The sequence below is a fragment of the Parambassis ranga genome, chromosome 4, assembly GCF_900634625.1.
Source record: "Parambassis ranga chromosome 4, fParRan2.1, whole genome shotgun sequence".
NCBI classification, from domain to species: domain Eukaryota; kingdom Metazoa; phylum Chordata; class Actinopteri; family Ambassidae; genus Parambassis; species Parambassis ranga.
This window is the reverse complement of record NC_041025.1, coordinates 16364994-16380050: the sequence shown is the minus strand read 5'-3', so window position 1 is coordinate 16380050 and position 15057 is coordinate 16364994. Positions and strand designations below refer to the sequence as shown.

The following is a 15057-nucleotide window of genomic DNA, read 5'->3' as shown; positions in this document are numbered from 1 at the left end:
AAGAAGTAAAAATAGAATAGAAGGCTCCACAAGTACAAGCTCCTTGCGTCACCACTAAGAACAACAGTGCCCCCTCCTGGTCAATAATTGGCATACGTCACCTCTACAGTAAAATTACATTTATACAAAAAAGACTGTGGTGGAAATAATATCATACCAAAAGGGTGTCAGTTAATAGCACCAGTGACAAAAAAGCTTTTCATGTGTTTTGCCCCCGTGTGCTGTCAGTCAGAAGGATCAAAAGATTATTTCCAGACAAGTTAATGTTTATTAATCAGGCATGAATGTGAAGAAAATTGCTCCTGTTAGTCCCATGAATCTGTGTGATACAATAAACAAGGCAGGCACGTTTGGGAAATCTTTTGACTCATAATTACAGCGGGCACAGTCACTCCATTTAGAGAAGGAGATGCAGCCTTCAGTTGCCTTTAATTAGAAATACAGAATATTTGAGCAAATGTATGGAAATGAATGTGTAAACTTTAAGCATTTTGTTGCTAGGAAAAAGTTGCAGAATCTGAGAATAACAATGTCTCAGTGCATCACCAATACATGTTTTTAACATGTTGGGACTTTGATTTGGTCACAGCTCAGTCTTGGCAGCACAGGTGGGACTAGGAGCAGCAGTTTCTGTTCCAGCAGCAGAGTTGATGAGAGTGGCGAGCCTGCCTCAAAATAGTCTGCACGCCGTAGAAGTAAAATGCTGCTAAGCTCTGCAGGTGTTAATTGCCATCACTACAAGTGGCTCCTCTTGTGCATGTGATCCTTTGCTGTACCCCACTAACTGTGCAGCCAACGGTCGGCATCTGAGCAGCGACCGTGCACAGCCCTGGTCGCATGGCAGTTTCATTGCTGCTCCCTCAGCGAGGACACCCTTTATGGATTTTATTGTTGGAGTTTCCGTCAGCTTATTCAGGTTTAAGGTGCCTCATGGAAGCAGCTAAGGGCCACCGGCAGGGTTTATGGATTTGTGATCTACTTTCTGGATAGCTGAGGATAATCCCAAAATATTACAGAAGCTCAAGCTGCCTTGGTGAAATTGCCTTTGTATTTGTTACTTCTAGATAGAATTCACACACTAGCTATGCACACGCACTGAGTTTACCTTTTGTTTTTTTACTGAATCAATATGCTATCTGCAACCACTATAATCAAAATAATAGTACACACCATACACTGGGCTCTCATAGACAGGAAAAATGAGGTTTCTTAAAAACACATGTTGAGTAAATTTGTGTTTAATATCTATGGATACACCTGCTTCCACCAATGGGTGCCCACAGGAGAGATAAAAAAAAAAAACACATCAATCATGATCATAACAGTTTGTTGATCTTCTATGTACAGCCATGTATTATCAATGTCAGCATATTCAAGTTTATTAAAACCAGCTGTGCAGCACACAACAATACAGTTATATTCCTGATACTAGTGCACTTATGGGGCTTTATATATAGTTTATAATGTTGCTTAGAAATATTAAGGACAGTTAGTTCTTGTCCTGTTCAGGGTCACGGGACTCTAACGTCTGTACCAGTGTAAACAGAAATCAGAACGATTAATGCAGCTTTAACAAAACCACAGAGATCACTAATTTGACACAGTTACTATGGAACCTTACTAAATATATACCGGTACTTAAGAATAAAAAATTTACATTAATTAACTGTAAGCGAAAAGGCAGCACAGCACTGTCAGTGCCGTCTAATTGCGTGTACGTTATTACAATTAGAATTTTACGCTTTAATATAGAGAGCAATTATATATGTTATTTGTTGAGTAATATCCTGTAAAATAATTGCAAAAAAAAATTAAAAAAAGCATTTATTTTTAATGGCACTTACAAACTACCTGCTTTCTGATGTAAGATATTAAATTCAGTGTGATATAATTGCATGTCTTAATGAGGGATTGCTGTATTTGTGTCGCACCATTTATTAGTTCACAGCCTCTCAAGGGTCTGCGTCATGCTCTCTAGATACTCTTCATCACACCCAGGATGCAGCTCTTGCAGCCTTTGGCATGAAAATCTCACTTCAGCTAGCTGACCTCAGATGTTGACAGTGTTTCTCTTACAAAAGCAAAAGCCCTAAAGCCGCAACCACTGCTACTATACTGAAAGTGCATTTTACAGGTCTGGCTGATTGATAAGTTTATGGACTATAGTAGAAATAATGATACACAGTCTGATTAGGCAAAACGTTTTACGTTACCACTAAAAATGGACATCAGCCTTCTGCAACCTCTCTGGCTAATCGCACACAGAGATCCATTAAGAGACACCAGCAGCCACATGTAGTGTTCCAAATATTTCTCCCAGCACCACTACACATAAGAGAACCATCAGAACTGTGGAAACACACAGAGTTCCTGGTGGTGCTGTCTTTAGGGATGCAAATGGAGTGCTGCTGGGCGTCTGCCTGGAAAAGGGTCACACTACAGGGCCTTACTAGTTGACAAGACGCCATTACTGATGCACACCACTTTGTGGGCATCCAAGATGGTTGCCAAGATGCCAAATTCTGCAAAACACTCATGCCCCACAACTGCTGCACTCTCACTATTATCATAATATTATCCATCACCTCTCATGTAATAGCAATGTATCCTCTTAACCGAGCACTTTAATATTGGAAACACGTGATAAATTTGCTTTTAATCCTTCCCCTGAAAACATACCGCCCTTACTTGCAGTACAGAGAGGCTATATTTCTAAATAATGTTGAAGAGTGTGCCAACAAGGATCATCTGATGGTGAAATTACTGGCTGATGTCAGCTCAGTGGAAGTTTATAACAGCAGGGTGTTCTATCAGGTTTGAAGTGTCTGTGACAAGGTGTGCCCACTTGATAATGTCAGTGATATAAACAGTCTCACCCCCTCTCACATTTCTCCCTGTATACACAAGCCTTGTTGTTGCCTTAAATGAGGAGGAGGCAGTGAAATTACATGATCAATCATTCACTAATGCTCCTCTTCACCTGAGACTAAACCGGCTCCCCTTGCCAATAAGAAATCTGTATCAGCTACAGTGTGACAGATATGACAGAGCCCCCTTGCTAAGTGGTGTTCCCCCTGTGATTAGCCTGCACAGAAATGTGCAAATCCTCTGATCGTTATCTGAGAAATCATTATAATCATTTAAATATGTGTGGTTACAGCAGTCTGTTGCCTTAATAATTCTGCAGAGAATAGCCACAGTGATTCTATAAAAGGTTTTTTCTCTCCTGTGGGGGTTTTAAATGTGCCAAGATGAATGTTTATCTATCCTCAAAATGTCAACATCCACTGTGCAGCCCTCTGTGAACAGAGCAAATACTGGATCCAGACTTTTAGCACTGTGTCAGGCATATTTCAATATTTGGTAAACACTGTCCTCTAGTGCTCACACACACAAGCACACCACAGGTTCATGCTTTCTCTCGTCAATAATAATATTAGAAATAAAATCTTATCTTTACAAATCAGTTCTGTTTATTCAGAATCTGCATTCCCATTCATTTGTATAAGGGGGTGATTTTTTCTTCTTCCAGCAGTCCTTTTAATTATGCACAAAACATGGCCACAACTGGACGAAAATGTCTGTGACTGGGATTTTATTATCAGTCCCCCTCAGATAGTCTGTCTAATGAGGCACACCACAATTACAGAGTGAGCGGTACTAAAAAAGGAGAAGAATGGCCAATTCCTCCTCCTCCTCCTCCTCCAATAACGTCACGTTTGTCTGTTCCAACCAGCTGATGTCACCTGGTGAAGTCAATTCAAGGTCTGGGTGTCCTGATCTCCCAGACAGCGGGGGATGATCTTGACGTAGGCACGACAGATTTGCAATCACTCGTCATCCCGTACTTGAAAGCCTCGCAGGGTATTAGAGATTTAAATGGAACATAATGGTGCCACTAAAACCGAGCTTGTCCTCTTCAGGCAATGTTTTTTGTCTGCAATTTAACACCATCTGGCTAAATCAGAGCAGGCATGGAAAGCAGAGCCAGCGAGTAGTTAGGATGACCAGTCTTTAGTTAGGGTGTGATCATGATTTTTGGCTGGTGCGGCTTTCCATTTGTTAAGACAGAGGAGTGCCAATTAATGTTCATCAGATCTCATGCAATCACAAAGTAATAAAGCAGGGCAAATGTGCGGTGTAATCGTGCAGTGGAGGCTCAGAGTGCTTTGTATGATGGGGGTCAGTGAACGTTAAGGTCATTCCATGGTGTCACTGTGTACTCATATCTGTAAACAGTCCTGTTGACCAAACAAACAGAGCAGGTCATACAGACCTTGTAAACATTCATCCCTTCCAGCCTCCAAAATCTGTATTTATGATGTAGTTTTCTAACTCTAAATACAACCCTGCAACATTTAGCAATGTAACAATCAAACAAAATATTTAGAGTATAAGAGGACCTGTTAACAAAGACTGCTTTTTTTGCCAGCCATTTGGAGGTTACTTTCGGCAGTTTCCATTCTGTCTCTTGCATATTATACAGTTGATTTGACTTGGCAAATATAACCTGATGTTTCTTTATTTAAACAAAAGAGTGCTGCAGCATCAAAGCATCAGAGATGGCTGACACTCTTAATTTATAACATGACATTTCATGAGCTGATTTCAAGGCATTTCATCAGTGCTGATTATTTTTTTCTAACTTTATATGCTCAGATTACATATCACTTATTGTAATGTCCATCTTGTTCTCATACATAAGAAGTCTATACACTAAAGCTGTTTTTTATACCAGGCTCTATCATATGTAGGTCTATGGGGACGGAACTGCCTTTGAAGCCTCAAGTGGCCATTCAAGGAACTGTAAAATAGATTTTCATCCTTAGAGACTGCAGCTTGTGTAAAGACTGATGTTCAAAGTCCAAGGAAAGGTGGTGGATGGAGAATATTGACTTGTCAGCCACTTGTGTCTCCCTAGCTGGGAGGTTTAATATTCGCACTTATCAACACAACAGCAAGAAGGAACATAGTGTAAACACTGATGTTTTCAGTCACCTTAAAATCACTTAAAACACTGCTGTTGATTGTCTGCTGAGTTGAATTTACTGTAAACTATGTTTAATCAAGATTTAGTTTGTGCAGTACAGTTGTGTGTTTTTGAGAGTTTGTAAATAGAATCCAGCTGCTGTTTGGTCAAGTAGTAATGGTAGAGTAGAATAACATGTTTCTTTGTATTATAATGACAAAATGCACAGCTTTAACACTGGGATTGGGTGCAACAAAACAGGGTCAGAATTCTGAAACAGTTTTGGTTAAATCCAGTGTAATCATGCTACACACAGGAATCTACAGGATGTTTCTTTCAAACAAGGTAGTTCAATTATTAATATGCTTTCGGATGAATAAATCAGCATCATTCTAGGTGATCGCCAAACTGGTGACATCTGACGATTTACTTATACATGTTTTATGATCCTCACTTTCATCGCAGCAGTGAGATTTTGGTGGTGGTGTTATCACTGTGAAAAGAGGCATCTGGCTGCCATCTGGGCTTTCCTGTTTTTTCTGCAACACAAAAACATATTTTATAAAGTAAGCAAAAAAAAAAAAAAAAAAAACCAGCGCAGCTCCTTGCACGCTCATCTGTTTTGCAAAGGAATGTGTCAAAACAATCGACTGCCACAGACACAGAAGAACATTCAGTAAGGCTTAATCATCTCGGTGTAGGTTGCTTACATTGTGTTATGCTTGTCCAAATCCATCGATTGTTGTGTTTGTGTTGTCATACTGAAGCTCCTGGAAGCTGGGAACCGGCTCCAAAAGTCTAATATCCTGACGGTAGACTGTGTACTAATGACAAAACAAAGGACACCACACATCCATGTGTTTAGTTATGCAATGCAAAACATTCAGTAGTTCAGTAAAAATATACATTTTTTTAGTTTTCTTTCACACCTTCGGGAACTTTATCTTCACATCTATGCTGTCTGCTGAGGCAACGATGACAGACGCTGAAACCTCCTGATTGGCATTTCTCTCAATTTCCTGGTAGAAGCCGAGGAAGAAAGCCATGCCTGGGATATAGCTTTCAATTCTGGGAAAAAAAGGGTGAAATCTCATTTTAGATCTCTAACACAGACATTCTGCTGTGTTCTAAACATCATCACAGGTGTTTTTCCTTCTGCTCACCTTGTCCCCATCTCCGCCATGCTTTCTGGGATCCTGGTCCAGTGGACTTTGGCTTTAAGTGTTGGTTTAGAGGCAGGCATATGTGCAATCGTAGCAGCTCTCATTGAAATTTCATAGGACTGACATTCAGCACCCCATCTGATATGTGCCTAGAACAAACACAGGGAATAAGCATTGGAGCGAAACTCTACAAACAAGATGACTCAGCTGTTTGAAATGTTAAATACTGTGCAAGACAATATGCAGGAGTGAACTTAGGGTATCTTTATGTACTTGTGATGATATATTCATTAGCCCACATGCACATCAAACATATGAGTATTCATTTAAGCTGATGATGTATGAAATGGATAGATGGATGGATTAGCGTCTTAAGTGTTATTAGAGTTGCACCTTTTTAGACTGATTGTTTAAGGGTCTGTTTTAACTGAAACCATGATGTTTTCCACAGAAACTGGAACTCTAATATCCTCATTACACCAAACTAGTAAATTACTGATGCTTTTTTAAGTTTCAATAATTCACTACCGCTTAATTACTGTTTCATAATCAGCCATCCAAAATCTATAATCAGTCAATATCAGTTTGCACACAGTTTTATAATTACTACTTTTTTATTATCTACAAATCCCAAGAAAATACCAAACTCTGAATGTATCATCATCAATTACATATATTTTTTTATTTAAATCTTTAATTTAGATTTAGTCATTCTCAAATAGTAAGAAACACGTTTCTGAGCATGCTCACCAATATGTACAGCGTATGTGTACATATGTGCGACAGAAAGTAGGTTAGCTGTCTATTGTGTTTACTAGTGTTCTCAGTGGCACCAATGATTCAGATACTAATGTTGTACTGATATAGGATAAAGATCTTGCTGGTTTTAGGTCTGATAATAAAGATATAAAGACTTTTCAACACCTACCTTTGCCTCAGTGCGAGCATTCGCAATAGCCTCGACGCACATCTTCCAGTTGGTATCTTCTCCAACTTGGGACACAATCAGTTGGGCATTCTGAATGTTTCCTTGAGGCGTGTAGTACACGGCTGCATCATAACCCTCAGGCTTCTGGTTGCCACTCACAGTAAAGGCTTTGATATTGAACACAGCTTCAGGCGCTGTGTCCGAGCCCTGAGGAACGAGATATTGATTATTATATGCCATGTGTGAAGTTGTAATGTGTTGGTGAAATTTAGTGATATGAATGCAGCAGTGAGGTTGGATGACTGTGAGAGGCAATGCAAAGCAGGATAAAAAGCTCTCTATTTCAGGGTGTATATGTGTGGACTATTTTATGCACACATGTAGATGTAATAACATTCTTGCAGATAAAAATATTACTAAGGAGCTTGCTTGTGTGACATACCACCAATTCGCTGTCCTGGTGTGTTTGAGGAGATCCTCTGCTACTTGAGGCAGAATCCGAGGACAGATGCTGGGTTGCATCCTATAAATACAATTCAAGGAAAAGAAGGATTTAAATGGATGAGGGAGCTGAACAGGTGCTGTTATAATAACAGAGCAAGAGAAGCTAAATACCTTGGACAGCCTCCTCAGAGTCTCAAGTACTTGGCCTGCACTCGATGGATGTCTATTGGGGCCGGCATTGACCTCAATGTGGATTCTGTCAACCGCTTTGTTTGGCCGGGCTAATGAAAGTGTGGTGGATACAACAAGAGAAATCAGTCTTACTTGTGTCCTTGTAGAGACAAAAATATTAAGATCATTTGTTAAAATGATAGAAAATGAAGAAATGTTTGTAATTGTGTTGGCACTGTGTGGGGTGGACCGGGCTGTGTGTACCTGGGACCACTGTGACTGCTGTGTGGACGAATCCTAAGAAGTAGTACAAGGGGTATTCCTCATGATAATACTGTCTCCTCAGCTCAAATTGCACACAGAGGCCCAGTCCATAAATATTACTCTCAGCACAGATTCTGGTTCTTGGATGCCAGGTGTTTGGTGCCAGCGTCTATTTAGTAAGAGCAAACATCACATGTGTGGATCCCTGTGTTTTAATTCAAACCTCCCAGAAAAGTGCTGTCTTTGTACCTCTTGTGATGCAGACGTCTCTTCAGTGGGGCCCATGGGGACAACATGGGAGTCAACAGTGTTGGGCATCATCGAAGTTATTTTAGCCAAAGCTGGCTCCTCAATGTTCCTGGACACTACATACACATCTGAGCTGTTCATAGGGAAGGAAACATTGATGTATCGGTTGCATGTATGAACTGACTTACATGTGGAATAAAAGAACCAAAGCAGAGGATTAGCATTGTAGGAAGTAGCATGGAGGCCAATGATATTCTGTAGTTACTCTCTCAGAAAGACTGAATTTCTGCCCAAGAGACACTAAAATTACCACTTATTTGATCCAGAAATGAAAGTAGTTGGTACTCTTTTATAAAGACAAATCTATGGCTAAAAGGCAAAGAAAGAAAGGTAACTAGCTCTTTGATACAACATAACCTGGATACTTCAGACTCACATCAAACACAAATCCTGTTTTTAGCATATGAGCTTGCGGTATGTCTTGCTGTTGTTACACTTTTCCTTCACTCTTACCTGACTGAAAAGACTTCAAACTCTTTGTTGAACGCAGGGAAGTCCACTTCAAATTTCTTTTGTGCAAAATTAATCTTTGCAGCAAACTTCCATGGGACAGCAACAGGCATTTTGCTCTTCAGCTCAGCACCACACTGAAACAGCTCTGTGTTAATGCCATAGAAAACCCAGAAATCCTTTGTGTAGCTGCAAAGGAACAAAAAAAGCAGCACAGTGTAATGTACAGAAGATTAAAATTTAAGACTGATGACATAAGCTCTGTCATCTTTAAAAAAAATAGATACACTGTATTTACCCAATAAAACCATCACTTTCCAGTGTAATTTCAGAATTAAGGAGCTGTCCGAGACGTTCGGTCGGTGCTGGGTTTACTGAAGCTTTAGCTATACACAAAACAATAAAATGTTGAATCTTTTTTGTAATTTTCACATCCTAGTTTGATTCAAATGAGTATGTACATTGCCTTCTCACCATTAACAGTGATGCCATTGACTACTTGAAAATATTTGCTGATCTCCAGTGGGAGACCCAGAGTGGTAGCCTGGAAGTAACGAGCCTCAAACATCAGGAAGGGCTTTGTGCGATGAAATGAAACGCCCCTTTGCAAACCTTCAACAGCAGCCCACAGAGGACTCTCCTTCCCTGCAGACAGGCTGACAGCCTGCAAGAACAGCAGCATGTAACAGCCTTTACTTTAAACGGGCCTTATCAAGATTGCATCATTAATAGATCAGCGGTGTGTTTCTTACCCTGACGATACTCTGAATGAACTCTTTATTCATGTCAGCATAGAACCATTCTTGTCCAAAGACACGAGAATAGGCAGACAGAATGGGTTTATTATTTGGCATACGGTCCCAGTTTTGAAGCTGAAAGTGACACAAAATGATGGTCAGACACAAAAATTAGCTCAAGCATCATCTGTCATCTACAATACTCACTAATTTGAAAATAGCTTCAAAGTCGCTAATGCTGAAGTCGCCTTTAAATCCAGGGATGTTGGTGCCAAACAGCTCCTTAATGCCTTCAGCCTGAATACCCAACTTTAACATGAAGAAGGAAATGATAAGATGACTGTTTGTGTTGGGGAGGACACCACGTCAGTGTAAGTTTCAGTGGTCGTGCATGACTGTACCTCTACTAGCTCTAAAATTCTACTGATTGAATGAAATTTTCCTTTTGTGATGAACTCAGTGGGAAAGATGCTGGTTGCACTTCTTAGCATGAAGACTTCTGCAGCTGTGCCCGTCAGAAAATTATCTGAAAAACAAAGCTGTAAATAGTCATACTGTTTTGTTAAAAAAAAAGAAAGAAAAGAAAAGAAGGGGTGGGGCTTCTGTCACAAACCATCGAACCAGTCCATGAGCTTTGCTTTGCTGTAGCGAAAGCTGAGGCGACCAAATTTCGGGGCAAGGATTTTTACAGCTACACTGCAGGCAGTTGAGCTGTTACAAAGACCACAAAAATCAATCAGATTTTATATCACAAAGAAACCCAATAGTAATATCAGGGTTATACACACAGGAAGTGATTGTTTGGAGTCTTGGATCTGGCAAAACTTTGCATGTAGGAGTATGCAAAACTAGCAACATGGAGGTCTTTTTCTTCCTGCAGATGTGCTGTTACCATGGATACAAGAGCCATTGATGGGCTAGTGTCAAACAGAATCATGATGGCCAGCATGCGGATCTCAGAGGGAAGGTTCTTTTGCAGGAACAGAGTCATGGTGATGTCTTGGACCTGGAATTAGTCTTGTTTTTAGTCCAACATGATTTCGTTTTCTGTATTAAGAATATTCAAAGTATCGAGCTGTTACAACTGGGCGTAATAAAGTCATCTTACACTGCGAGGGTCTCTGGCAGCTATGAGTCTCATAGACTGCACAGCAGCATTCAGCACACGAGGTGGAAGATCTACAGGGTTAGCGGCCACTCCAGGGAGGAAGCGCATGATTGTTTTAATGCTGCCTGGGTGACCTGCGTTTCCCAGAGCTTTCAGAACAAGCACCATATCCTCCTCATTTCCACTCCCCAAGGCTTCTGCAGCCATGTCCAGCAGAGGCTGGTTATAGCATTAAAAACACATGTATAGAAGGTCATTGTCATTTTACAAACAGAAGATTTGTTGTTGTTTACTTCATTTCTTTCTTTGCTGATTACCTGAACTGCTGCTACTGGACAAGATGAATAATATGCACAGTGTTTGTACACTAGAGAGCCATAGGATAGCACCACAGTATGCCACACATAGATGTTGGATTTACTGAATGGCATTGTCAGGAACATCTGTGAAAGACACAGAAAGATATTTTTTTGTTTTTTTTGTTTTATTTTGTCTCTGATTTTAGGGATACTAACTCACCTTAGCCATCTCAACCAGCTCAGGAATAGGCTGCAGATGGTTAATGGAAAGCAGAAGGGTTTCCCAAGCTTCAGCTGGAGCCAGGTCTGCAGCCTTGAATCTCGTTTCCAGGAATTTGAGGATTCTGGCATCGCTGATCTCAACAATCATGTCCAAAAACCAGCGTCTAAACAAAAGAGAGACATACATTAGATCATAGTTTACACTTAACTTTTTTTTCTGAAAGCAGAAAAGAAAGAGTGATTAAAGTTTATGATCAGATGTCAGTTCTAAGGCCCCGTTCACACTGGGGAAAAAAAATGTGGCTTAAGCATCCAGATCAATCCAGATGTGTTTTTTTTCCAAGTGTGAACACTTCCAATCCGGCTGAACCCAGTTTGATTTCAAGCCGGCTAGATCCACCCTCGAGAGGTGGATCTAGCAGGATTGGCTCAAATGTGGCTCAGGTGTGAACGCAAATGTGGCGAGCGAATCCGGCTAGCCACATTATTAGCCATATTACGAGGCGCCACCTAGTGGTTTGGAGAACAGCAAACACGCTGGATGAAGTTGGATTGAGTGCGGACATAAGTGTGTGCTAGCCAGATTTGAAAATAGGTCTGAACGCATCCAGCTTAAAGGCTGTCTGGACTCAATCCTACTCTAGCTGGAATGACTTTCTCCAGTGTGAATGGGGCCTAACAGAAGGCCATTGTCATCTTATAATAATAATAATAATAATAATAATAATAATAATAATAATAATAATAATATTAACAAGGTTGGTTATCTGTGAAGGATTTTTACCGTGAGCCTCATGGCTCCTGTTCTCAGAAGACATATAACGTATTAACTGTCTTTCTGAGGGACATCAGACATCATAGCACTACATGAATACTTAGATAATAATTTCGTTTGTGTGATTGGAGTTTCTCTCATCAGACTTTACAAGATGCCTAACAGAATGGACAAGGAACCAGTAAACACATATATTGGTGGGGTGTCCACATACGATTGTCCATAAAGTGTATTTGTTAAATGACAGCTTCATACATTGTTAGACCAAAGCTTTCTGCCTCATTACTCACCTGTGCTCCTCATTTTCTGCGAATTGCTTCCACATAACATCCAATCCTTCATAAGGAATCACTCGCAGAAGCTGGTACAGCTTTATGGTGTCTTCTGTTGTTGCGCTGTCAATCTGGTAACTGTTAGCTGAAGCCAGGCGCTTGACCATTTCAATAGCCTACAGACAGGAGCAGGAGATTTTAGCCTTTAAAAAAAAAGGATATTTTACCTGTATGTCCACCTGGATTTTGATCATCTATGATGTAGAATTGTAAGTGTTGTAATGTTGTGTAGTATTACTGTATCATTACTACCTTGGGTATGGGGTCTTCCAGATTCTGCATCACAATAGGGATATTAGCCTCGGCATTGACAAACTTGTAAATAAGGTTGCCCTTGCTTTCCATTGGCCCGAACGTGACGGCTCTGGCTGTGTCAGTCACGCTGAGCAGCACCATCTCCTTCCTGCAGGAAAAGTTATTTTAAGCAGCTGATTTGTATTGCAGACAGGCATTGCGGATGAGCAGGCATAATTTCTTGTCTTACATGGCTTGCATCTTGAAACTGCCGCCCTTCACATTGAAGGGACTGAAGTGCTGTCGCTCCAGGCCATGAGCTCCGGTAATGAGACCTCCCTCTGCTGTTGGTTTGACTGTGTAAACATATCTCACTGTTGAAATGACAGATTCCCCTCTCTAGAATGGAGGATACACAAACAAAACAGAGCTGACTTTGGTCTGTTTGATTTATAATTGTAGAATCAGCTGCATCTGTAGTGAGACAAACAAACCTCTTTGGAGAATTTGTTGGGCACAGCTGCGGCCATTCCTCTGTAGATAGCTGCTTTCTCCCTGCAGTTACTGACATCCACAACCTGAGTGACGGTCAGGTCCTTTGTCTCCTTATTTTCTTCAGCGACGTAGTTACTCTGACACTTGCCATAGATTCCAGCCTGTTAAGAAGTAATGCATGTTATGTTAATGACATTGTTTCAGACGCTGTTGAGGCTAAACGGTTCAGCCACTTGGGATTAACCTCCTCAAGCTGGTAGATCCTCTGTGTGGTCTTGACAGTGACTTGGAAGAAATCCAGTATCCCTCTAACGATGTTGACAACTGTGTCAGAAATCTCAGCAGCGCCGCGTATGTCGCCGACGTGTCCACCGGCGTAGTCAAACATGAATGGTTTGATGAGCTGGGCACTGATGCGTTGGGCGAGCTTTGGAGAGGGTTTAAAGCTGCTTTTCCCGGGGAAACCATTGAACTCTTCAAAGACTAAATCTGAAACCTTTGAAGCAGAAGTGAGTTGCTGAGTTTGTGAACATGAAAGTGTCTTCATTCAGATTTATGTAAATAAACACAAGTGAAACACCACAAAATACACATTCAAGGTTACTGTATAGATTTTGCAACATTTATAAAATAAGTAAAAATATAAGTTTTATAAGGTTGATTATAGGACTTTTCTTCTACTTTTGAATGATTGATTAGAAAAGTCCAGTAATCCTCACCCTGTGACATTTCGAAAGTATCCTTTAATCTTACCTTGAGCAGGAACGTTTGAGCAGACACACCGATGATGTTGACCTTGCACATCATCCTCACACCAGACTCTGCAATGTTTGGCAGGCCCAGTCCAAAGTTCACCACTCCGTCATACTTGTAGTCGTAGGTCTTTTTGGGATCCAGGCTGAGATCTGGAAGTTGTATTCTCAAAGCTTTAACTACCAGTTTTATTTTCCTTTATGGCAATTATGTAAAAATATGTTATTTTATCAGGACTTTATGAACAAGATATATATGTACTTACCATACCGGACACTTTGACTTGCTGAAAGATCAAAAAAGGTGATGTTTTGTGAACATACAGTGTCAGTTGTTTTCTTTAAAATTCATGTAGAAGTGACAAAGAGTGAAGTCTTTAAAACAGCACTGAGTTCCTACAACATGCAAAAAATATGAATGACTTAATGAAAACTTACTGGCCAGAGTCACAAGGCAGCAAAGGAGGAGACCCTGCATGGTGAATCAGGAGTGGAAGTTGATTTTTAACGTTCGTCCCTTTTATATGCGTCTGTTTTCATTTCATGTTTCGCCTTGTGAGTCGACCAGAGGTCTGATGTGGACACACGTCTGCCTGAAAGTAAACACGTGTTCTCCAAAGCAGAGCCATGTTGACCCTGTGACATTGTCAGAGTGACATAAACTGTGTTTGTGAAGCTCTGCTTATGTAAAGGTCTATTTTAAAGCAAACCACGGAATGGTCGATTACTGTTGCTTTTTTTTAAATGTTGCTTTTACAAGTGATGTCAAACTCAACATAGAAATGTTACATATTTTAATGATATAAACACGTTTATTTATGAGATATTTAAATGCGAGCCTACAGCTTAATTTGTCTGTTGCCGTGCCCTGATATCAGCGCAGTGCAGTGAAAAGCTGCTCTTCATGCTGAGTTTTAAGGTCGGCCTCGGCCTCCTCTGACAGCCTCGTTAACATGCACACTTTCAGGGTGATGACATCAAGCAGCAATCTATGTTCATTCTTCTAGGTCAGATTTGCATAACAGTCCCTTGTGTGTTTGTACTTAGTGATTCTTTCAGCCATTATGTCTTTCTCATTAGCAGCCTTCATTTCAATCATACGGTTTTTTTTTTTAGTTAAGCATTTGCCAGCAGGGGGCGTTAATGGACCAAAAACACATTAACACATTTTTCACAAACAAAACTATAGATAGTTAAAGTTCATTTTCACTTTTACACATCAAAGACAAGAGGACAACAATTTTTTTTCTGCATCTCCATTACCTTTCTGAGGAACAAATACAAGAAAACACATTATAAGGCAGCTGAGTAAAAAGGAGTGAGTCTTAAAGGCACACAATCTCAGAAAAATGAGAAAAAAACATTTTTAAAATACAGCAGAAAAGGGCATTGAGGGGAAAAAAGC

The 15057-nt window shown here is 40.3% G+C and overlaps 1 protein-coding gene across 1 annotated transcript; it reads right to left on the bottom strand.

Annotated features, from left to right (window-relative positions):
• Window positions 1-4904: 4904 nt before the first annotated feature.
• Window positions 4905-14261, bottom strand: vtg3 (vitellogenin 3, phosvitinless). The gene is made up of 28 exons (XM_028403208.1): window positions 14091-14261; window positions 13919-13939; window positions 13654-13805; window positions 13145-13396; window positions 12900-13061; window positions 12656-12804; window positions 12424-12574; window positions 12130-12287; window positions 11063-11228; window positions 10861-10986; window positions 10544-10762; window positions 10224-10441; window positions 10049-10146; window positions 9837-9961; window positions 9643-9744; window positions 9451-9570; window positions 9173-9362; window positions 8997-9084; window positions 8702-8887; window positions 8189-8321; window positions 7940-8108; window positions 7676-7785; window positions 7503-7583; window positions 7061-7267; window positions 6133-6281; window positions 5899-6037; window positions 5680-5793; window positions 4905-5508 (listed from the first exon to the last, which is right to left on the bottom strand). Exons 1-27 carry the CDS (start codon window positions 14128-14130, stop codon window positions 5686-5688), a joined length of 3819 nt encoding a protein of 1272 aa, XP_028259009.1. The 5' UTR covers window positions 14131-14261; the 3' UTR covers window positions 4905-5508; window positions 5680-5685.
• Between the last annotated feature and the right edge of the window lie 796 nt (window positions 14262-15057).

Excerpts from the sequence above, each read along its gene's own strand:
- vtg3 (XM_028403208.1), bottom strand. The coding sequence starts at position 14,130 with ATGCAGGGTCTCCTCCTTTGCTGCCTTGTGACTCTGGCCA. Across the intron at positions 9,571-9,642 it reads TTGAAGCTATTTTCAAATTA|CTTCAAAACTGGGACCGTAT; the intron begins GTGAGTATTGTA and ends TGTCACTTTCAG. Across the intron at positions 9,363-9,450 it reads TCATTCAGAGTATCGTCAGG|GCTGTCAGCCTGTCTGCAGG; the intron begins GTAAGAAACACA and ends CTGTTCTTGCAG.